The 22,179-nt window shown below is 34.7% G+C and overlaps 2 protein-coding genes across 5 annotated transcripts; one reads left to right on the top strand and one right to left on the bottom strand.

Annotated features, from left to right (window-relative positions):
• The first annotated feature begins 3,118 nt into the window (after positions 1-3,118).
• On the top strand, positions 3,119-11,014 carry LOC144559811 (protein STRUBBELIG-RECEPTOR FAMILY 6-like). 2 transcript variants are annotated; one of them, XM_078308939.1, is made up of 17 exons: positions 3,119-3,220; positions 3,318-3,540; positions 4,211-4,343; positions 4,599-4,670; positions 4,778-4,843; positions 4,923-4,994; positions 5,089-5,160; positions 5,259-5,330; positions 5,419-5,484; positions 5,586-5,651; positions 6,098-6,402; positions 6,515-6,822; positions 7,141-7,412; positions 7,798-7,933; positions 8,037-8,167; positions 8,629-8,785; positions 10,506-11,014. In XM_078308939.1, the coding sequence occupies exons 2-17, from the start codon at positions 3,417-3,419 to the stop codon at positions 10,656-10,658; spliced, it is 2,205 nt and encodes a 734-aa protein (XP_078165065.1). In that variant the 5' UTR covers positions 3,119-3,220; positions 3,318-3,416; the 3' UTR covers positions 10,659-11,014. The 2 variants fall into 2 exon arrangements, with proteins under 2 accessions (XP_078165065.1, XP_078165064.1); XM_078308938.1 differs by lacking the exon at positions 3,119-3,220 and having other exon boundaries at positions 3,257-3,540.
• Positions 11,015-12,369: 1,355 nt separating this feature from the next.
• LOC144559809 (ATPase 10, plasma membrane-type) lies at positions 12,370-20,386 on the bottom strand. 3 transcript variants are annotated; one of them, XM_078308931.1, is made up of 21 exons: positions 20,286-20,386; positions 20,068-20,187; positions 19,751-19,849; positions 19,494-19,631; positions 19,272-19,406; positions 18,857-19,036; positions 18,279-18,485; positions 17,492-17,611; positions 17,288-17,407; positions 17,073-17,195; positions 16,880-16,984; positions 16,653-16,797; positions 16,115-16,276; positions 15,423-15,661; positions 14,937-14,969; positions 14,770-14,851; positions 14,521-14,681; positions 14,083-14,256; positions 13,383-13,565; positions 12,854-13,014; positions 12,370-12,772 (listed from the first exon to the last, which is right to left on the bottom strand). In XM_078308931.1, exons 1-21 carry the CDS (start codon positions 20,346-20,348, stop codon positions 12,676-12,678), a joined length of 2,847 nt encoding a protein of 948 aa, XP_078165057.1. In that variant the 5' UTR covers positions 20,349-20,386; the 3' UTR covers positions 12,370-12,675. The 3 variants fall into 3 exon arrangements, with proteins under 3 accessions (XP_078165057.1, XP_078165058.1, XP_078165059.1); XM_078308932.1 differs by lacking the exon at positions 17,288-17,407; XM_078308933.1 differs by lacking the exons at positions 12,370-12,772; positions 12,854-13,014; positions 13,383-13,565 and having other exon boundaries at positions 14,149-14,374.
• Positions 20,387-22,179: the final 1,793 nt, after the last annotated feature.

Here is a 22,179-nt window from a genome sequence, read left to right as displayed (position 1 = left end):
GCAGAGAGGGAGACGAAGTGTTGTTCACGGGTGTAAGATGGGTAGTGGGACGCCCGTCCCTGGGGCGCTTCACATAGCATACAGGGCGCCCGTCCTTGGGGCGCCTCACTTGGCATGTGGGGCGCCCATAGTGGGAGCACTCCACTGGGAATTTTGGGCCGCTTCAAGCTCAAGCGGTCAGGGCAGTTATAAAAAAAAATTATACATATGAGCATTATTAATTTTTTTTTTTTTAAGAATATTAATAAAAATGGCCGCAAAACGGTCCCCACTAGTGATCAAATTAAATGTATAGCCCCGAAAATTTGTCTACTACCCATACTCGGTTGTTTTTGTTACAACACAGCTTGGAAAGGATTCTAGGATAGATTGGCTGATGCAGGTTAGACTATAATTTTTCTGTGGCGGACCTTGGTGAAGCCTATTATGCAGCTAAATTGCATGTGTTCAAAATTCAAACACTGTATATAATTCTCGTAGTTTAATAAATACGGAGCTCTCTATATCTTTTAGAATAAATATTTCTTAAAAAAAATTATACGGGACATCTTACAATAAAATAAAATAAGTACAAATTAATATTCAATTAATGGGGTTTCCTAAAACAAGGGTTAGCATATTTTGCTAAGGTGAAATGTCCAAAAAAAATAGTGAAGAAACATAATTATAACTATTTACTTTTCTATTTTAATTAATGTTTTTCACTTTTCATGATTATTAACTACGTATAATCGCTAACATATCTCTTTGCCTAAAAGATATCAAAGCCGAGTGAACGCATTTTATGCCCCGACCAACAAATGAGTTCGTAAATAGTGGGCCACATAAGAACTTCCAGACGGTCAAAGTGAATGTAAAAAGCTTCTCCAGTTGATTCAAATTGGAGTTATATATTAATCAATGGAAAGCGGGGCCTAAGATTCCATGGTCTGTCGGGTGGTAGGACCTCCTAATCAACCCGTATTTAATTGTCTTCTACGGTTCTACTCTTGTTTGAAAATGAAAAGAGTAACTTTTTTTATTTATAATTTTAAAAAATTTATAAGCCTTTTTTAAATGGTGAAAATTTCACGTATACCTCTCAAATACTTAAAAATTACGTATTTTCATTCTAAATTTTAAAATTACATATTTTCCTTCTAAACTTCAAACACTCACATATTTACTCATTTTACTGTCTTTTATATTAAAACACATTCTAAATTTATAAAATATCTATTTTACCCTTTTATTTAAAAGCATAAAACACCCATCTAACTCCAATTTGAATATGAAGGTTCTCTACCCATTTTATTGCTTTAAGATCTTGCGCACTAGATCAAGATGAATCTTGAAGCAAACACACGAATATTGAAGCAATGTGCACATATCTATGCGATGCACGCGGATAAAAATTTATTTGAGATTGGTGCTAGCTAGATTAGTACAAAACTTGAAGCGAACACGCAATAATCTTATTACGATGTGCGTGGATCAAATAGTAGAGTAACCCTTCAGATTCAAATTTGAGTTCGATTGGATGTTTTATGCTTCTAATGAAAAGTAAAATAGGTATTTTATAAATTTAGAATGAGTTTTAATATAAAAGACAATAAAATGAATAAATATGTAAGTTTTAGATGTTTAGAGGGAGAAATATGTAATTGCAAAATTTAGAGAGAAACACTTAATTTTTAAGTTTTTGAGGGGTATATGTGAAATTCCCCGTTTTAACTATTAACCTACAAAACAAAATTATTTCATTTTTGATGCAGTTTAGCCCATTTTTTTTTAAAATACCCAAAAAAATAAATAAATTATTAATAATAACCAGTTTTTTGAAAAAAATTTAAAAATGCCCAAATCGCCTCAAAATTCGGCGGTCCTGAACTTTTATTCCGAACCGTGGTTATTCCGATTTTTTTTTTTTTTTGTTCCAAACCGCCGAATTTATGGGCGGTCCGAGAATTTTTTTTTTTTTTTTTGCATTTTTTTACATTTTTTTTCATTTTTTTGCAAATCAAATTTGCAACTCTGGTTAATATAGCAAAATATCTTCAAAAATCGTGAAAATTGATCGACATGCAGTCTTGACATCGTAGAACAGGACTGTGAAGTTTCATAGAAAATCTCCGAACAGGTCGTGAGATATCAGCTCTCAAAAATTGCCCGAACTGCTGAATATTTCATTATGAGCCCAACTTTGCACATCTGCTTAACATAGCAAAACACCTTCAAAATTCGTGAAAATTGACCGACATGCAGTCTTGACATCGTAGAAGAGGACTGTGAAGTTTCATACAAAATATCCAAACAGATCGCGAGATATCGGCTCTAAAAAATTGCTCGAACTGCTGAATATTTCATTATGAGCCCAACTTTGCACATCTGTTTAACATAGCAAAACACCTTCAAAAATCGTGAAAATTGACCGACATATAGTTTTGACATCATAGAACAGGACTGTGAAGTTTTATACAAAATCTCAGAACAGGTCGTGAGATATCGGCTCTCAATAATTACCCGAACTGCTGAATATTTCATTCTGATCCCAAATTTGGGTATCTGCTTAAAATATTCAAAGGACCTTCAGAATGAAATATTCAGATATCCAAATTTGGGATCAGAATGAAACTTCACAGTCCTCTTCTACGATGTCAAGACTGCATGTCGGTCAATTTTCACGAATTTTGAAGGTGTTTTGCTATGTTAAGCAGATGTGCAAAGTTGGGCTCATAATGAAATATTCAACAGTTTGGGTAATTTTTGAGAGCTGATATCTCCCGACCTGTTCGGAGATTTTCTATGAAACTTCACAGTCCTGTTCTACGATGTCAAGACTGCATGTCGGTCAATTTTCACGATTTTTGAAGATGTTTTGCTATATTAACCAGAGTTGCAAATTTGATTTGCAAAAAAATGTAAAAAAATGCAAAAAAAAAAAAAAAATTCTCGGACCGCCCATAAATTCGGCGGTTTGGAACCACAAAAAAAAAAAAAAAAATGGACTGCCCGTAGTTCGGAATAAAAGTTCAGGACCGCCGAATTTTGAGGCGGTTTGGGCATTTTTAAAATATTTTCAAAAAACTGGTTATTATTAATAATTTATTTATTTTTTTGGGTATTTTTTAAAAAATCGGCAGTTTAGCTAGTGTACTTTTGTATTCTTCGTTACTTTCTCTCTCTTGGTCCTGGTGCCAGCTAGCATTCTCGTTCTCAGTCTCTCTCATTCGTTTCACAGGTAGAGCTTGAGAGAAAAATAATTAAAAAACAAATATTTTTATTTAATAAAGGAGAGGTAAGAACTATTTTCTTCATATATTTCTCCATTTTAACAGAAGGAATAATAAATTATTAATCCCCGACACATGGTGCGACCTCTTTTATAACCAGAGCGAGAGAGAGAGAGGAGAGAGAAAGAGAGAGGAGAGAGAGAAATGGGGAAAGAGAAGAGAAAAAGAGCGAGAATAGTAGAGATGGAAACTGCAAAATTGTTTCTTTTCGGTTGCATTTTGTTGTTGAATCTCTTCTCTTGCAATGCCAACACGGACCAGTCTGATGGTGAGTGACTTTTAATTTACTATCTTTTCGTCGGAAATTTCTGAACTTGATTTTGAAGAAGAAATATGTGACTGGATAGGAATGGGAATACTAACCTGATCAAGCACTTGGATGAAACCACTAGTCAATTATTTTGTTCTGCATTTTTTCTTTTCTTTTTGGGATTGTATTCAGCATTTGGTACTCTCTTTTTGCTCACTGTGTTTTGACTTGATTGAACTAGACGAGTTCCGAAAACTATTTTTTAGTTTTCTTTTATGGGGCTTAGGCGCTTAGTTGATTCCTTTTTTATTTTTTGCTTATTTTCAAGTTTTACTAAAAAGCTGGCATAAAGTTTTGGCCAGGCGTTGCAATTTCAGAGAAGCTGAACAGATTAGATTTTTTGAACAAGACCCAGTCTTCTAAATAAGGGAATAAAAATCGAGTTCCCTTAAAATAGATCTATTTGAGTATTCCATAATAACCTTATTTTTCCAAATCAAATCTTACTTCAACAATATAAAAAAAAAAAAAAATAGGAGGAATCCAGAGTCTGTTGGTATCGCTTCCTTCTGGGAAGTTTATACTATTTTTTTCTCAAACATTAATTCCCTTTAGCAACTTTGAAGTTGTTGATCTTTCTGAATTGGTACTAATATTTTATTTGGACAACTTAATTTACCAAATGCAGTATCAGCACTGAATGTATTATTCCAAAGCTTCAATTCACCGTCTCAGCTACAAGGCTGGACCGGAAATGCTGGGGACCCATGTGGCCAATCGTGGCGCGGTGTTACCTGTTCAGGCTCAAAAGTCACTTCAATGTTAGCTTTTATTATTTACCTTTTTGTTTGTACCTTTCCTAAGTTTATATTCATTAAGCAATACCTTCTACCAAGCAAAAGTTTGTTGATATCACCAAAACTGCATATGTTTTGCAAATTATATATTAGGTGATCTTCATTGTACTCTAATAATCCAATTGTAATTTACTTCTATACTTTTGTTTTTGCATCTGAATTTCTGTCACGTGACATTTTTATTATTGTAATTTGCACTTGTTGTATAAATATCATCAGAAAATTGAATGGGCTGGGGCTCACTGGAAGTTTGGGCTATAATATGGATAAAATGACTTCACTGACTGAGCTGTAAGATCAACAAAACACTTTTTCTTTTTTCTTTTTATGCCAGTTACATTTGATTTTTTTGTAAGTTGTAACTATAAAAAGGTTTAATAAATGAAGTTTTGATCCAGTGATTTGAGCAACAATAACATTGGAAGTCAGATACCTTACAACTTGCCTCCTAATCTTCAGACGCTGTAAGCTATGCAAATATTCATATCTTCTCTGCTTTTTTAATATTTCATTGGCACTAAACATAGTTTCTCTTCTTTTCAGAAATCTAGGTCAGAACCAATTCAGTGGTCAGATACCTTACTCAATATCCCTGATGACCTCACTTAAGACCCTGTAAGTTTTTGAGGAGAAAGACCTATTTTTGGTCATTTATTTTCACAACGTATCTTATGCAATGTGACTATATATAAACATCTTATGAATGTAGAAATATTGCACATAACGGGCTACAAGGAAATCTCAGTGATTATTTCTCCCAGCTCTCCAGCTTAACTACATTGTTAGTGTCTCTAATTATTTTATTTAAAAAAAATATATATCATCTTTAATTGTCTCATAGAACCATGAACTATCTTAATTCTAATTTTTTTTTTCTAGGGACCTCTCATTTAATGGTCTTACTGGTGATCTGCCCGAAAGCTTCAGTGCACTCTCTAGCTTGAATTCATTGTAAGGAAGTAAAAGCTTGGACTTCATATGCAATAAAATATTTCTAAGTAGACTCTTGTAATAATTAGAGTTCTACTTGGTCTTTCAGGGACTTACAGAATAATCAGTTTACTGGCTCCATTAATGTGCTTGCTCTTCTTCCCCTCCAAACTTTGTAAGTAAAAATATGATCAACATGATAGACTTCATCTGATACTAATTACTTTTATGAGAAAAATGGTTATTCATGTTAAATTGAATTTCTTATGGTTATAGGAACATTGCAAACAACCGCTTCACAGGCTGGATACCTAATCAGCTCAAAAGAATAAACAGTCTCTCGTAAGTCCATTTTTTCCCATTCAGTCAGGGCACTTGTTTTGTAGATATGAAATTAGGTTTTCTGATCTAAAGGCAGTGCAGTTGCACATGATTATTTATAAGAATCTGGTGAAGGTTAAATAAACTTGGAACAAAGGTTGCTAAATAAAAGTTACACACCACCACCTCCCACAACGAAAACCCATCCTCAGGCCACCACCACCCCAAAACAAGGTAAAGAAAAAACAGCCTGGAAGAAGAAGGTACAACCAAGGTTTGTGAGAACCAACAATGAATAATAAAAATGCTCCTGACATTTCATTATTATCTCATATCTGAATTTTTCATGAGAAATATTTTTTTTGACAAAACTAAGCTTTGCAAAAACTGGCACCAAATACCATTGGAAATATTTTTTTTTTATCCTATATCATTTTGCAATTTAGTGTTTAATTATTAATTCACAGAACTGATGGAAACTCATGGAACTCGGGGCCTGCACCCCCTCCTCCCCCATACACAGCCCCACCACCACCACCCCGCAAGAGTAGTCCAGGTCAACGCTCTAATGGGAACAATGGCAAGTCTGGCAACAGTGATGGGGGCAGTTCTGGAATAGGTGGTGGGGGCATAGCTGGAATTATTATAGCTATTCTGGTCATAGGAGCAATTGCCGCATTTTTTGTTTTTAAGAAAAAGAAATCACGACAGTCTCGTGAGGAGAATTTTGAACAACACCAGCCTTTCAAATTTGGATCAAATGATGTCAAAGGTATGGAGAGACTAGCTACATAGATTACTGGCGAATAACTCAGTTTGCTTCTCTGTATGTATCTAACAAATAAAATAAAATAAATCTGTTATTGGCTGTTTCAATTTTACAGATGCAAAGCCTTCACCTCCTCCACCTATGTCATTCCAATCATCGCCTCCACACAGAATAGAAGTGACTGAGCTAGTCCCACCAGTTAATCTGAAACCACCACTTAAGATTGAGAAAGTCAAAGCTGTTGAAGAGGACGGATTTTCAAATAAGGCTGTAGTTACCAAAAAATCAAGCATGTCTTCTATAAAGGCAACTGTCTATTCTGTTGCTGACCTACAAATTGCTACGGATAGTTTCAGTATTGATAATCTCATTGGAGAAGGCACATTTGGTCGTGTTTATAGGGCCCAATTCAATGATGGAAAGGTATTACATTTTAGGATTAACTTTCAATCAAGGATTCATATTTTGGTGTTTTGTATCTACCAATATCATAACAAATGCTATTTGTCAATTAAGACTGAATTTAATACATATTGCTAAGTGATTCCTTTTCATATCCATATTGTGCAAATAGAAACGTATTGAAGCCAATAAAAGGTAAGGAAATGGTCATTTAGCCTCAATTAACCCTATAGGCAATTATTCACAAGTACAGCTCAATCAACCCATTAACTTAATGGTACCATTCATGCTGCAATTATTTTGTTGTAGCCATCAATCAATATATAATTCCTGGTGTAGGTTCTGGCAGTGAAGAAATTAAGCTCGGCTATCTTGCCCCATACTGCATCTGATGAGTTTGCTGAGCTGGTAACAAGGATATCAAAGTTGCATCACCCAAATCTGACAGAGCTGGTGGGGTACTGCATGGAGCATGGGCAGCACTTGTTGGTGTATGAGTTCCACCAAAATGGGTCTTTGCATGACTTGCTTCATGTCTCTGATGAATACACCAAGCCTCTCTCTTGGAACTCTCGTGTCAAAATTGCACTTGGCTCTGCTCGTGCTTTAGAGTATGCAACTCCTTGTTTTTATTTCTTTATTGTGTGCTCTTTTTGTTCGTGTCCGTTTAGCAAAGTAAGCACAAGGCTGTTACATGTTGGTTTTAGATAAAAACCCGATTATCAAAACAAAGGTGAAGTCAAGCAAAAGATAATGTTTACCCAATTTGGTTTTATGTGTTACTAATTAGATAAAAACAACTGTCATGATGAAGAACATGTACCTTTTTGTATGATATATACAGCTGGCTGGTTTTTTTTTTTTTTTTTTTATGTGGTGGTAGTTTCTAATGTGAGAAAACTTCTACGTCATTTACAACCACTATAAGCAAAAATCCTTATACTTTTTTTCCTTTTGGATATTTATAAATAATGTCGTGCAAAAAACATACAACAGGTACTTGCATGAGGTTTGTTCTCCTTCTGTTGTGCACAAGAATTTCAAGTCTTCAAATATATTATTGGATGCTGAATACAACCCCCATGTATCTGATGCCGGCCTTGCGAACCTCATTTCTGATGATCAATTCCAAGTAATTTTTAGACATTATTAATTGATTTGAAACTAACATTTGTATTTGTTGCTGCTTGTTAAATTAAAATCTTTCCCTTTTGGTGATACAAAACAATAACTAGGCATCAGATCATGGCACGGGATATAATGCACCAGAGGTTGCCATGTCAGGACAGTATAACTTGAAGAGTGATGTTTACAGTTTTGGTGTTGTCATGTTGGAGCTCTTGACTGGCCGCAAGCCTTTTGATAGGTATTATGTTTTAGCATATTTATTGTATCAATATGATCTGTATTCGATAATGAAAAAAATGAGTGTGCGCAATAAGACCTCAAACTTAGTAGTAGCTGCCATTGCAAAAGATGAACGCTTTGAGATTACAATATACCTCTAGTCTCCGGGTGTTCAAAAGATAAGGGTACTTCTGGTCACTCATTTTTTTAGAGATGAAAAAAGGAATGATAGGGTACTTCTTGTGTCTCTCAAAGTAGTGGGACAAGGAATGTGTAAGATTGCTGTTCTTGTTTGAAGTTTTGCATGATATTTTTAAAAATTTGCAAGGCTGTCTACTGATCTGTTTGTATTTTAAATGTTCTTGGCTATTCATGATAATTTGAAGGTCTTGCTTGTATCTATGATTTTTGCTTGACTGCTATGCTACTATAACCTTGCCTTTTTAAAAATTCCATCTAAATTTTTGGCGCTTATTGCAGCACTAAACCAAGATCTGAGCAGTCATTAGTCAGATGGGCGGCCCCACAATTGCATGACATAGATGCACTAGATCGTATGGTGGACCCTGCTCTCAAGGGCTTGTACCCTGCTAAATCTCTTTCTCGTTTTGCTGACGTAATCGCATTATGTGTCCAGGTAATTTAGTTCATTTTTATTGTTATTTATTTTAACTAAGTAGAAGCAAAGAAATTGAGAACAAATTTAACTTGTTAAGAGTTCGAAGCTAATTCTTAGATTGTGATGTGATTATTACAATACAAGTAATAAATCCTAGTTGATACTCAATTCGGTTGCAAGTGTACAACCTTGTCAAGTAGTACTTAGGGATCGTCTCCATAGGGACAAGTTGGAATATCAAAGTCTAACCTAACAATTTAATTTAGTAAAAGAAAGTAAGAAGGTTTTTGTTTGTTCAAAGGTTGGTTTGATTTCGATTAAACTGAATTAAACTAAAGTCTTTAAGGAAAAATCTGATTTTTAACAAGTATGAGAAATTAGGGTTTCTTAGGGTTTCTATCTACTAATGTTACGATTAATTGGTTTGTAAATTTTGTTCTTATATTTATGAAGGCATAGTTGGATGTTGTAGGTACAAAGTGATATCTCTATATTAATACCATCTTTAAATTAGAATAAACGTCACCTCTCGGTACTTGGCTACTCTAATATAAAGTCATTAAGTTCTTACTGTCCCAATTGATTTAGAAAACTATCTTTCACCTCTCGGTACTTGGCACAATTTTCTAAACTATTAGGTAAAGCCCGTATAAGACAAGTATCACCTCTCGGTACTTAGCCTATCAAATACCCTATTCCTTATGGTCTGGATCTAATATTCAATTTCTCAATTGCAAATATCAAATCCTAGGATTTCATGCGATTTCGATTAAGTCTTCACAATCAATTAAAATAAAGAATAGATCATAACAAAGAACAACAACATATAAAATAAAACCAACTAAATCATAACAAAAGTTTCAAGTACGGCCCTAGTCAACTCTAGAAAAGCCCTTAGCCAGTCATGGCTAAAGCACAAATGAAATCAAAAGAATAAAAGAGTTCCAAAGGAAAGAAAATAATAAAATCGGTTGATCAATGATGTTCTTTTCTTCCTTCTTCTCTCTTCCTTGCTTTTCCTTGATTTTCCTTGTTCAAAACCAGAAATTCTCTCTCTAAAAACGTACTTAATCTGTTCTACTCCTTTAAAACCTAGAAATAACTAACTAAAAATAACAAATTCGGGCTCTGAACCGCCTTCTTGCGGGCCGCAATGAATGGAGGCAGTTAACAGACTGCGTAGAAAAATCTGGAGAGGTCATTGCGGGCCGCAATGAGTTTGGTTGCGGGCCGCAATGAGTGTGCTGGAATGAAGATGCTATATGCTGGAGAAGTCATTGCGGGCCGCAATGAGTTTGGTTGCGGGCCGCAATGGATGTGCAGAAATGAAAGGGGCTCTGACTTGTTTGGTTGCGGGCCGCAATGAATGGTGACAGTTGCGCCAATATTCGTGCTGACTCGCCCGTTTTGCTTCGTTAAGCTCCAAACACTTGATTACCTGTAAAATAAACATAACTAGAACAGTAACTTGAACTTTTGGACATTTCTAACCTAATTAAACCTAATTTAATCAGAACTTAGCTTAATTTACATAACAAACCCTAAGTTTCAATAGATACAATTTCGGCTTATCAGATTGCCAATCTTTTCTTGAAATAAATGTCTTTACCTTATATAATATCATTATTGAGAACAAATTTGACGAGCCAGTGCATATTTATTTTCCCCAAGTTTTAAAATGGTTAATGAAGAATATTTGGGCACAGTGCTAATCTTGACTAATAATTGTTTGTGACAGCCGGAACCAGAATTTAGGCCGCCCATGTCAGAGGTGGTGCAACAATTGGTTCGATTGGTCCAAAGAGCCAACATGACTAAGCGCATGCTTGATGGAGACACGCAAGGAAGTTCTCGTCGGTTGGACGACCCTGACATGCAGGAGTTCGTATAATTTGGAAAAAAAAAATGAGCTAGTTTGTGAAGAAGTCCGTATATTATCATGAAATTGTTGAATAGCCCCTTTGTTATTATTTGCAAAAAAGGTTTTTGATTGTTAAAATAGAAAAGAAAAGGAAATTTCAATCTTTAACACTCCATGCTTGCAAATGATGAAATCAAAGGCATCCTCGTCCAATTTCCTGGTGGTGTACGATTTTGCAATTCCTGTTTTTAAGTCGTTGTACTTGTTTCTGGTATATATATACATCTGATAGTTTATTGTTAGGTTTATGTTTCATCATATGAAAATAGAACATAGGAGACTGTATTTTCCATTTTACTTTAATATACTCAATAATCGACAGGTAATTCTTGGGGTTGGTATTTACTTCATTTTATTTTTTTGATTCAAAATTTGTCATAAATTAGTTGGTTGAAACTTGGAACATTTCAAATAATGATATATATATAGAGAGAGATGGGCTATGGTGCATTGCAATGTATAGGCATTCTTGTGCATTGAACCATAAATCACCGATTCAAAGTTCAAATGATCGATTCAAATTGTTTATCTTATTCTTCATATTAATATGTACTTGGAGATTAAATTTTACATTTTTTGAATTTTTTTTTTACTATTTATTAAGTCACTTTGAAAATATGAAAATTTGGGTGAATATTTCATAAATAGTAAAAAAATTTCAAAAAAATGTAAAATTTGGTCTCTAATTACATGTTAATATGGAGAACAAGATGAACGGTTTGGATTGGTCATTTGGACTTTGAATCGGTGATTTATGATCTAATGCACAAGAATGTCTATGCATTGCAATTAGGGGGTGTTCAAACGGTTCGGTTTAATCGGTTTTGAACCGAACCGAATTAGTTCGGTTTAAACGGTTCGGTTATTTCGGTTTATCAAAACTGAATTATAACTTTGGTTTGGTTCGGTTTGAAAAATTTCAAAACCGAAATAACCGAACCGACTGAACTTTTATATAATATGAATTTGATCGGAACCACCTCGGTTTATTTTTTAATACTCCGGTTTATTTCTTAATCAATTGCTTTAAATATTTGGTTTATTTCTAAATATCTTAGTATATTTCTTAATACTCCGGTTTATTATAAATCAATTGTTTTAAATAAAAAAATTAATATATTTCGGTTTGAACCGAACAAACCGAAATAAAACTTCGGTTCGGTTCGGTTGCAATGCTAATTCGGTTTGGTTCGGTTCTATTTTTAAAACTGAATTATAACTTTGGTTTACCAAGTTCGGTTCGGTTTCAACCGAACAGAACCGATGAACACCCCTAATTGCAATGCATCATAGCCCATCTCTCTCTGTATGTATATATATATTTTTTTTAATTTAGCCAAGGAGCTTAGGTATCATGGCTTTTATATACTCCGTCGAGACCAGCGCACAATGAAACAGCATTTGTTTGCTCAGCTTTGTTACTTGTGGTTCTCGGCCTATGTTTTTTTAATTCCCTCAAGTGAAAAAAAATTAAAAGAAAAATTGAATTTTTTTTTTGGCAAAAATGCATAGCGATCATCATATTGACGCACAAGCATCAACTCTAAAAGAGTGAAAGTCCTACAAAATGGAAAACTTTTTTTTTTCAAGACCTACAAAACGAGAAACCTTTTTTTTTTTTGTCCATAAAACAATTATTCTCTTTTGCTGTTGTACCAACACAAGTGAAAAACGAGCAAAAGGATAAATTTCATAAATGCTCCCTTCCAACTGTTACCTATACAAAACAAACAAAACTCGCCAAAAATAATAATTGAACCTGGCTATCTCAGCACGTCTCTTGGCTTGCACAATGTCTCTCCACAATAACTTTTTTCTTTTCTCAACAAAATTTAGACTGTAGATCAAGAATAGCAAGAAAAAGATTGCACAACGTTAGAATAAGTTCTGGTTCTGCTCTCGTCTTGGACATAATATCCCAAATTGCCACCAGTAAAACAACCAATTTAATTATTTAGAAAAAAAAACAACATATTTATAGTTTGTTTCAAACTGTATGAGCAGTTTGAATTGCAGCGTTGTCTAGGTTCTTCAGTCTCACCACAGATTCCACATGCCCTCTTAGAGTATGTATCTCTCGCAACCTAAAATTTAATAACATGGCTAAGATGGCCCATAATTTAAATGTCAATTGATTTAAAAACTGAAATATGTAGGTTTTCAACCTGGCTATCTCAGCACGCCTCTTGGCTTGTTCAGCGATCAATGAAGATCTTGACCGAGTTAGATTCAACTCAGAAGAGGAACCTTGTAGGTGCATTTGAGTGAGAACCCATCGTGCTTCTCTGTCCTCTTTCCCATAGTCTTTTTTCGTTGTAAATGCTGTCTGCATGTCCAGGTTGAAAAATTTCCGAAGAGAAAAATCTTAACTTTTGTATATTTCATAGAAAAAAACATGGTAATGTTTACATGTACAGAGTTCTAGAAGAAATATTGTAATTCAGAATCCCGGTCAGATGTATGTTAGGGTAACCAAAGCACCAGTTGATAGTATCAATAATGCAGATGATTCTATGCTAAATTTTATTGAGCCTCCAACATTTCTTTTTCTCACAAAATTGGGATTTAAAGCCTAATCTAAGAAACTGTAAACACATCCTTCTGGAGAGCTTACTCAGTATTAGCAGTTTTGGGATAAGTCTTTGGGGACTAGAACAAATTAAAACAAATGCAAATAAGTTTTAAGGAACAGACCTTTCTATCAAACAGAAGATTCCATGGTTCTCCACTAAGAGCATACCGAACAGCGAATTTGATAATATCAAGCAGAATATAAAATATTAAACTATATAGCCATATAATGCCAGCCCACCCCCAGCCGATACCCTGTATAGATGCAAAGCTGATGTGTGCATATACTGAAATAAGCGTTGCCACCTACACCAAAAAAGTTAAAAAAAAAATACCCAACAAATATTATTATACACTTGTAATTATGATTGGATATTTTTCTATCTCAATCAGGTATTTCAGCAATGAAAAAGCAAGAGATATTAACAAGGTTAAAACTATTGAGGCCTACTGGTACAACAAAAGTTCTATCTGAGGGCCTCAAACACTATTAATTTGTTATTTTTGGTCTTACCATCATCAAGCATTACCAAACAATGAAATAATATTAAAGTGGTGGCGTGGAATTTCCTTACTGTCTTTAAGAGCAAAACCATAAAAAAGAAATGCCCTAAGCCACATTAGAGCAAATTAGAATTTTCTTCTGCTTTGATCAAAGTAAAATGCCCTTACCAAAATGGTACTGGTAGAACCTTTGGAGTCCAAAATGTTAAATTGCTTGCACTTTAATTTTGCATGAAGAAGAATTTGGCAAACTTTCACAGACCCACATTTTGTATTATAGTCATCATGTTTTTAGAACATAGAATGGAAAAAAAATTACCAATTGGGCAACGACAAATGCACACATTAGAAGAGTACCAGGCCTCTCTGTAAAAGACCAGCTTTGACTCCTTGTGACAAATATAAGAGCTTGGCTTATGATGCTAACTTGGAGATATATTGCTGATGATACCTTTTCTTCGTCATTGCTCAGAGATTTTAGACTGAAATGACTCTGCAGTGGTAGCAGAAACAAAAAAAAATGGTTAAATACTTCTACTGTAAGAAGTGCATTCTCGCCTTGTCAAGCAGAGACTCAAAGTACCCTTTGTGCTCTTATGAAATGTTGCATACTGAAAAAAATGTTGAATATTTTTAGAATCTTATGGGGTATGTTGAATATAGTTTTTTATTTTTTTTATGAAGATATAGAAAGGTTGCTTCACAATGGTAAAATATGAAGAGAAATTCTAAAATTTGAAGTCTTTGTTATTAGAACCTCAAAAAAGGTAGTTCTTGTAACTGCCCAGTAAAACAAAACAGTGACTAATGCTAGATATGTGCCTATGACAATGCCGGTAGCAAAAATCTCATTCAATTTCCAGCAGTCTGGCCGTGGTGATGGCTTTACGTGATCTTGTGATATAGTCATGATTGTTCCTGAAATAAAAAAGTCAAGAAATGTTAGTACCTAGTGATTTCAAGTTTTGGCTTGGTCTCAACATTTTGCTTTGAGAAGAAAGTGTACCATCATTGAGTATTGCAATAATAAGAACCATAAATGGTGGGAAGTCATACTCCCAAATTAAAGCAAGAAGCACAAACCCAAGCTGTAAAAAAAAAAAAGATTCTCATTACAGTTGTTCGTTCCAGCTCTTATTCTATTTTACTGGTATTCTTTGGAAGCACACTTACCACAATTCTGATTGTAATCGATACAGCATAGATCTGCAATGAAATAGCAAAAACACCATTAGGGGAAAACATTAATCTGAAACACAGTGCTACAAATTATACTTTGATTTTTTTTTTTTCCAAATATGTGCACCCATCCAAGAATTTTAACTTATAGCGGATATACAATCTAGCTGTTGGCTGTCTTGGTCCAGTCCATTCCGGCACCAAGTATATTCAACCCAGAATTTGGTCTGTGATGGTTTCTATATTAGTTGATCTCAATTTAAATTAGTTCAAGTAACTCATTTTTTGTTATTAGTTGCTTAGTTTAGACTAATTGCAGCCCAAATATTGCTAAAACACCAATAAATTACCAAATAAAAAAAAAAGATCCACATAATGCTCATGCCAAAATTTTGGAAAGGACAGGAAGTGATTTTTAGTTCAATATTGTTCCAAAAAAAATAGTACAAACTTGAAATGAAAGAGGGATTGCTACTCAACTGTATAATTTTTCATCCTTTGGAAAATGGCACGGCTGGTCAAGACAGCACTAATAATCACACTCAAGCCAGGCTCAGTGAGAACTATATCTGCAGCACTTCGTGCGGCATCTGTTGCATCAGACACAGCAATTCCTATATCAGCTTTCTTTAATGCAGGTGCATCATTGACTCCATCTCCAGTCATACCACATACATGCTTCTTTTCTTGCAGAATCTTCACTATCTCATATTTGTGCTCTGATGATTGATGCATTTCATTAAGATTAAATAACAAAAAAAAAAAAAGTAAACTATGACATAGATTGCGAACTAGCTTGTAAGGTACACAGTCCGAGATGCTAGACTAGGTAATCCTATAGTAAAGCTAGAGTGCAATGTTGAAAGTCTATAGTGTGGAGACGAAATTGGGAGGAAGAAAGGTTTTGATCAAAAGCATGTATACCAACTTGGTAAGATTCCTTTTGCAAGTTTATTTGCAGAAAGAAACTAAAAAAGAAGAGAAAAGAAAATCCGTGAAGTTTGTCGTCCTCACTTGGATAAATTGACAAGTATGCCCCTATATGTGTGAGAACTTCCAACCAATAGGATTTCCTCCTATTAGTTAAAATTCAAACTTGATCATAATAAACATAAAATCAAATATAAGAAATTAAAACAACAAGTTCGAATATATTAAACTTTAAATAGTACCTGGAAAAACACCAGCAAAGCCGTCAGCTTTTTCAATGAGCTCTTCAATAGGAAGAACCTCATTTTCGTCCTTATCTCGGCCTAGAAGAGAGGAGGAAGGGTACATGTTTGTTCCCATACCCAAGCGCCTCCCTGTCTCTTTTGCTATGGCTAGCTGATCCCCTGTTATATTTTACAAATTACAAATACTTGCCAATTCACTTATTTTTCTGAAAATTTAAACCAATTTTGCATGATTTATGTATCACACTTGATAGCACTACATCTCAGTAACACGTTGTTTAATGGTGTGCTTTCTTAGTTCAATTTGTGCTTGTGTTCCTATTTGCTATATTTTACTGTTTTTTCTTCAATTCGTGAATTTTATTTAGTTTAGACCTTGAGCTGTTTGAATCAAGCTTCCTTGAAGTCCTAATAAATTTTTTTAACTAAAATATGAATCAAAAGAAAAATATAAGATAATATGCAATGCAATTAGAGCTGTATTTTAAGTTTTAAATTAAAAATTACCAGGAAAAATGATTTAATATAAATATACCAGTGATCATCTTCACACATACACCAAGATTTAGAGCTCTTCGTATGGTCTCGGCACTGTCATGTCTTGGGGGGTCAAACAATGGTAACAAGCCACAGAAAATCCAGGGACCACCTGGGCTCTCTTTCTTTTTCTCTGGAACGACCTGACAGTAAAGCACATTAACAGAAGCAACACCACAAACTTATATGAATTACTACATAGCAACTGAAGTGTATATCTTGTACCTGATAGGCAACAGCAAGAGAGCGCAACCCTCTTTCAGCAAATTTGTCAATTACTGTATGTACTCTGTCAGCAATTTCATGCTTATTATAACATAAATTCAGAATCTGAAGCAAAGCGAAAAAGAAAATTTTAATATCATTGTTCTTTTGACAACGGAACTGTGAATATTTTTTTCTTTAAAACTTATCTTACTTGCTCAGGAGCACCTTTGCTAGCCCGAAACCAATTCCCTTCAGAATCAATGTATGTTATAGCAGTGCGCTTGTCAACAGGATTAAATGGCAAAAAATGGACTTCTGTTATATTAGCACGTGCCTGAATTAAACAAAACCAAACACAAAAGGACTTAGGAAAACAAAGCTCTTAGATTAGGAAGACAAAAAGAAATATTTGTAGTCATTTTAAACCTCTTTTGGGTCAGCAAGCATGTTGATAATGGCTGTGTCAATTGCATCTTGGTTTTCTAATCTCGAGGCTCTAGCTGCTAGCACAATAACAGTATCTTTGTCCATTTCTCTATTGAAAATCTACGTAATCCAAATAAAATGAATCAGAAGGTAGCCAGAGAGGTAGTTGAGTTGTCAAAAGTTTATCATTTAACCGTTCAGTACCTCTATTAGATTTTTATCAACTGTAAGGTGATTCAATGTGAGAGTGCCTGTTTTATCACTGCATAGCACATCCATGCCAGCTAATTCTTCTATCGCCGTCATTCTCTTTGTTATAGCCCCCTACACAGGAACATCCCAGACTAATTGTTAGACACTGTACTTTGCAGTATCATTACAATTTTTCTAATTTCAACTGTTAGATTCCTATAAAAAAAGTAACCACTCAGTGAAACATTTTATTCATCCCAGACCAATTGTTAGACACTGTACTCTCGCTCTTTTCTTTTCTTCTTCCGATTCATCTCTCTCTCGCGCGCGCGCGCTTACACACACGGACACACAAAGTACATTGCATTGCGGAGCGGAGGATCGAATCATTTACAGTCCCGCTCGTGTGTTTGTGCAGTGTGCATAGTTGCACACGCAATCCCGCAGCAGATGGGCTTCTCTCCCTCTCTTGAGTTTCAGACACCAAGTACCAAATTTTGGGCTGGATCCATAGTGGGCCGCAATTAATTGTGAAAACCCAACACACGATGTTAGATATTTATAAATCAGAATTGGTATTTTTAATGCCATTGAATATATAATCATATATGCTTATAGCCTATAAGTAGGACAGACCATTGATTTTGGAATTTCTGAGAAAAATTAATGGTTTCTTACCAGATCTCTGAAACATGAGCGTGAAATAATGAACCAGAACTATTTGATTCTGACATAGTTCTCAATACACATGATTGTTCCAGTGCAATCTGAATTTGGACAAAGGTTGTTTCTTATGTACCTGTTGAGACAGGCGGTGAGAGCCGATTGCAAGAGTAACCGATAAAACGGTAGGCATTGCAATTGGGATCCCTCCAATTAAAAGCACTAACAGGTTGTTGATTCCATCTCTGTATGATCGATGCTGAATCGGAAACATGACGATTATTTCCAGGATTATTCCAAGTGCTATTGAGCATATACAAAAATTTCCTATAGAGGTAAGCACCTGCAAGTTAAATCAACACAAAATTTGCGATCCAAATTCAAAAGGTAAGAACAAACACACCAGAAAATTTAACTTTGGAGATTACAAGAAAAGGGGAGCTAATTTGATGTATGCCTCTGAAAAGTTTCAAAATGTCATGTTTGACTCTGCCAAACAGAGATGGTTAAAAAGCAAAACATGATATATGTTTTGCAGGGCATGCATTGAAGTAAAATTGTTCCAATATGCATACTTGGTCTGATAGCATCTATTTCTTTTGAAATATTTTGTAAAAAATAAATATGTGTTTCTATGTAGAGAACTGAGGTCCATCACCATTTGTGCTAGATCTACATTCTTGTAATGTATTGCTGATCAAATATTTAAATCACCTTTTGAAAATGCCCAACAACTTCAGTGGTGTCAACTAAATAAGCCGCCCTGCCCAAGAAAGAATGGATACCGGTTGCAATGACCACAGCTTCGATCTCTCCATGCTTGCATGTCGAACCAGAGAAGACAACATCTCCAGGCTTTTTGGTAACTGGAAGAGACTCACCTGTAAGAGTCGACTGTACAGAAACAAAATAGAACAAATACCATGAATTTATGATATTTGAGAATTTTTAAAAGGAGAACTAAAATGCCACACATAAAAAATTGCCCAACCGTCTACAGGGCGCGGTTGTAAGGTATACAAATTTACCATATTTTATATGGTACATTGTACATATGTAAATTGAAAGCATTTTTAGCATATATTTATGATATTAATCAATAAAAAGAGTAGAAAATGAAAAAAATTACCTGATCAACTTTCAGAAGATCTCCTTCAAGTAGACGAGCATCGGCAGGGATGATGTCTCCAAGCTTAATACTTATAATGTCTCCGGGAACAAGAACGGATGCATCTTGCTCTTGCCATTTTCCATCTCTTAAAACCTTTTAATTTGAAATATTTTCAAATAAATAAGTAAATTAGCTTAGACTAATATTTGAGGGAGCTTTTCGCATGAGAAAAAACATTACTCTTGTTTTGAGAGCAAGGCGGGCCATAAGTGCCGAGGCAGCATCTCCTGCATTGTTTTCTTCTATGAAACTGATGGTTGAATTTATGATCAGAAGGCAGATGATCCCAACAAAGTCTTGCCAATCTGTTCCTTGTCCCTGAATAATACAAATAAAAGGCTAAATATTAATTTGTGAAAAGAATGCAAACACTCGATATGAATATTTTTTTAAGTGTTCATTTAATAAAAATAATTTGCTTTCAACAGCAAACTTACTCCACCATTGGCTAAAACAAGTGCCATGACAGCTGCAGCTTCCATGACCCATGACAAGGGGTTCCACATAAAACTGAGAAACTTTAAAATTTTATTTTCCTGTAATTCAAACAAGAAAATTAGAGTTGTATGTTATACATTTTTGATATAGAAAGGTGGAGGTCTAGCCTACCAACTAATTTAACGTCTATAAGCAGTATTAAACATGAACTTAAATTTTTTTTTCTCAGTAATTCAAACAAGAAAACTGGAGCTGCAAATTTTGAGAATCAGCACTGAACATGAAATTAAATGCTAGTAAAAAAAAGTGGAGTTACACGCGTCTCCTCTAATTTGTTGCAGCCAAAAAGTTGTAACCGAGCAGCTGCGTCTGTTGATGAGAGCCCTCTTGATGATGTTTTCAGTAGCTGAAAGACTTCTTCCAAAGGAATATGTTCCTTTTTTATCAACATAATGAACAAAGTTAATAATATATACTAATTTAAAAAGAGCACAGACATTCCTCAATACAAGTTGTAGATCTTTAAAGCTTTACCAAATCAATGGAGTCTCGACCGAAACTCTCGGGACCGAGCAAAGGTGTCTCCAACTCATCCATGTTTAAATCCACTTCCTAATCACAATTTTATCCAAAAGCTGCCAACAAAACATGGGAAGAAAGATGCAATAAATCAAATGTGATCAACATATATGCGCAACGACAACTCGACATCATTTTCTCATGCAAGCTTCGGACAGTGACATGAAGTAACTAATAGGTGTAAACTCAACATTGTAAAAAACATTGTTTAATAATGACTTACCCAACAAGGCAGGAAATTATTACAACAAGAGGAAGAGAGAAAAAGAGACGGCAATTCTGTGATTTAAGCATGAGATAATTACAGTTATCTGGTGGCCATGAGCTTGACGGTTGACCGTTGGGTAGCAGTTTAGTAGCTGGCCCCATTTGTTTGGTCTCCAGTCTCGACTCTTGCTTTTCTCGCTGGGTTTTTTAGTTGTAGAACCTCTCAACGATTCTTCAAGCTTCTCGGTCAAACCTAACCGTCGTTTTTTCAAGGCTAGAACCTACAACGGGATAATCTGGTGGCCCAGATGCTTCGTGACGGCCCAAATCCGGCCCATATTTTGTAAATCAGATTTTTAAATTAACAATCTTCCAATAGTAGAAATGTGAGTAACATTTTTAAATTAACAATCTTGCTATTTTTAAAAATTGATTTCAAAATGTCACATCGAATTTTGTGAGTACTGATTTTAAAATTTGATGTTATCAATTGTAAATTTTTTTACCTGCAAATTATATTTTTTTGTCACGTAAGCAAAATTAAATTATAGAGATGGAACATTCTACATTTTTTTTTTGTTAAAAATCCGTAGGTATTTTCATTAATCATGACAAACCAGTTACATAGTTTTGTACCAGTACTTACAACATCTGTACTAGTACATAAAATATTTCAACTGAATCCCTTTACAAAAGTAGACAAGAAAAAACAGAAAATAAAAGCAGAACCAAAGGTTTCTGCGCTCAGGTCGGTAGATTGGTAAATTTTGAGCCTGCATAACTTCTTGTCATTAGCACAATACCGTGCTATTGTAATCAAAGCGAGATCTGGGTATCGAGGAGAGCCTTCGTGCTCATATGAAGTTTGTGCCTGAATTATTTTAAAAAGAAACACAGAGGAAGGAGAAGAAGAAAGGGAAGAGGAAGAGGAGGAAAGGAGTCAACATCAGCGCATCATCATCATCATCATCATTAACCATAACATACCTTATTTATATGTAGATATAGTAGATACTACGGTAGATGTGGAGCGAATTTACAACACCTTCATCCGAATCCGGAGAGTCGAGAAACGAGTAACGATGAAGTGAAGCAATAAGCAGTAACCAGATCCGTTAGACGGAAGCATCTGCTTGGATGAAGTGAGGCGAAATGAACCAGACAGAGAAGGAGGAAGACGGGATGAGGCGGAGGAACCGGCGACTCTCAAAATCGCTTTTTAATCAGCCAGCGGAGTTTACAAAGTATGGAGCCGGAACATTCTAAATTTAAATGAAAACAAATAAATTCATTTTTTCAAGTTATAAGAATGAGAATAATTAAATAGATGTTAGTAGACTAGACTTCCATCTTTCTATTTAATAAAATAAGGAAAATAAAAAAACAGAATGAGGATGTTCTAAATTTTTTTTTGATCAAATATGATGGAGGGAGTCTATATCTTCATTGACATGGTATTTTCATTGACAAGATTTTTTGATCAAATATGCTTCTATGGGATATGGAAGTAGCATGTTATTTTCATTGACATGGTATCTCTAATCCAGTGAATCTAATTTGTTTGTTATCGAGTTTGATGGACTGGATCAAAGATCAAGTAGGGTTTAAAGTGGCATTGAGTTCAATAAGAATCGAAAAAAGA

The sequence above is a fragment of the Carex rostrata genome, chromosome 9 (genome assembly GCF_964058835.1).
Source record: "Carex rostrata chromosome 9, lpCarRost1.2, whole genome shotgun sequence".
NCBI lineage: Eukaryota > Viridiplantae > Streptophyta > Magnoliopsida > Poales > Cyperaceae > Carex > Carex rostrata.
Note: the sequence above shows the minus strand (reverse complement) of the source record. Positions and strands in the feature narration are given on the sequence as shown.

Excerpts from the sequence above, each read along its gene's own strand:
- LOC144559809 (XM_078308931.1), bottom strand. The coding sequence starts at position 20,348 with ATGGATGAGTTGGAGACACCTTTGCTCGGTCCCGAGAGTTTCGGTCGA. Across the intron at positions 14,257-14,520 it reads CAAGAACTACCTTTTTTGAG|AGTCATTTCAGTCTAAAATC; the intron begins GTTCTAATAACA and ends CTACCACTGCAG. Across the intron at positions 13,566-14,082 it reads CATTTGTCGTTGCCCAATTG|GTGGCAACGCTTATTTCAGT; the intron begins GTAATTTTTTTT and ends TTTTTGGTGTAG.
- LOC144559811 (XM_078308939.1), top strand. The coding sequence starts at position 3,417 with ATGGGGAAAGAGAAGAGAAAAAGAGCGAGAATAGTAGAGATGGAAACT. Across the intron at positions 4,671-4,777 it reads ATGACTTCACTGACTGAGCT|TGATTTGAGCAACAATAACA; the intron begins GTAAGATCAACA and ends GTTTTGATCCAG. Across the intron at positions 8,786-10,505 it reads TAATCGCATTATGTGTCCAG|CCGGAACCAGAATTTAGGCC; the intron begins GTAATTTAGTTC and ends TGTTTGTGACAG.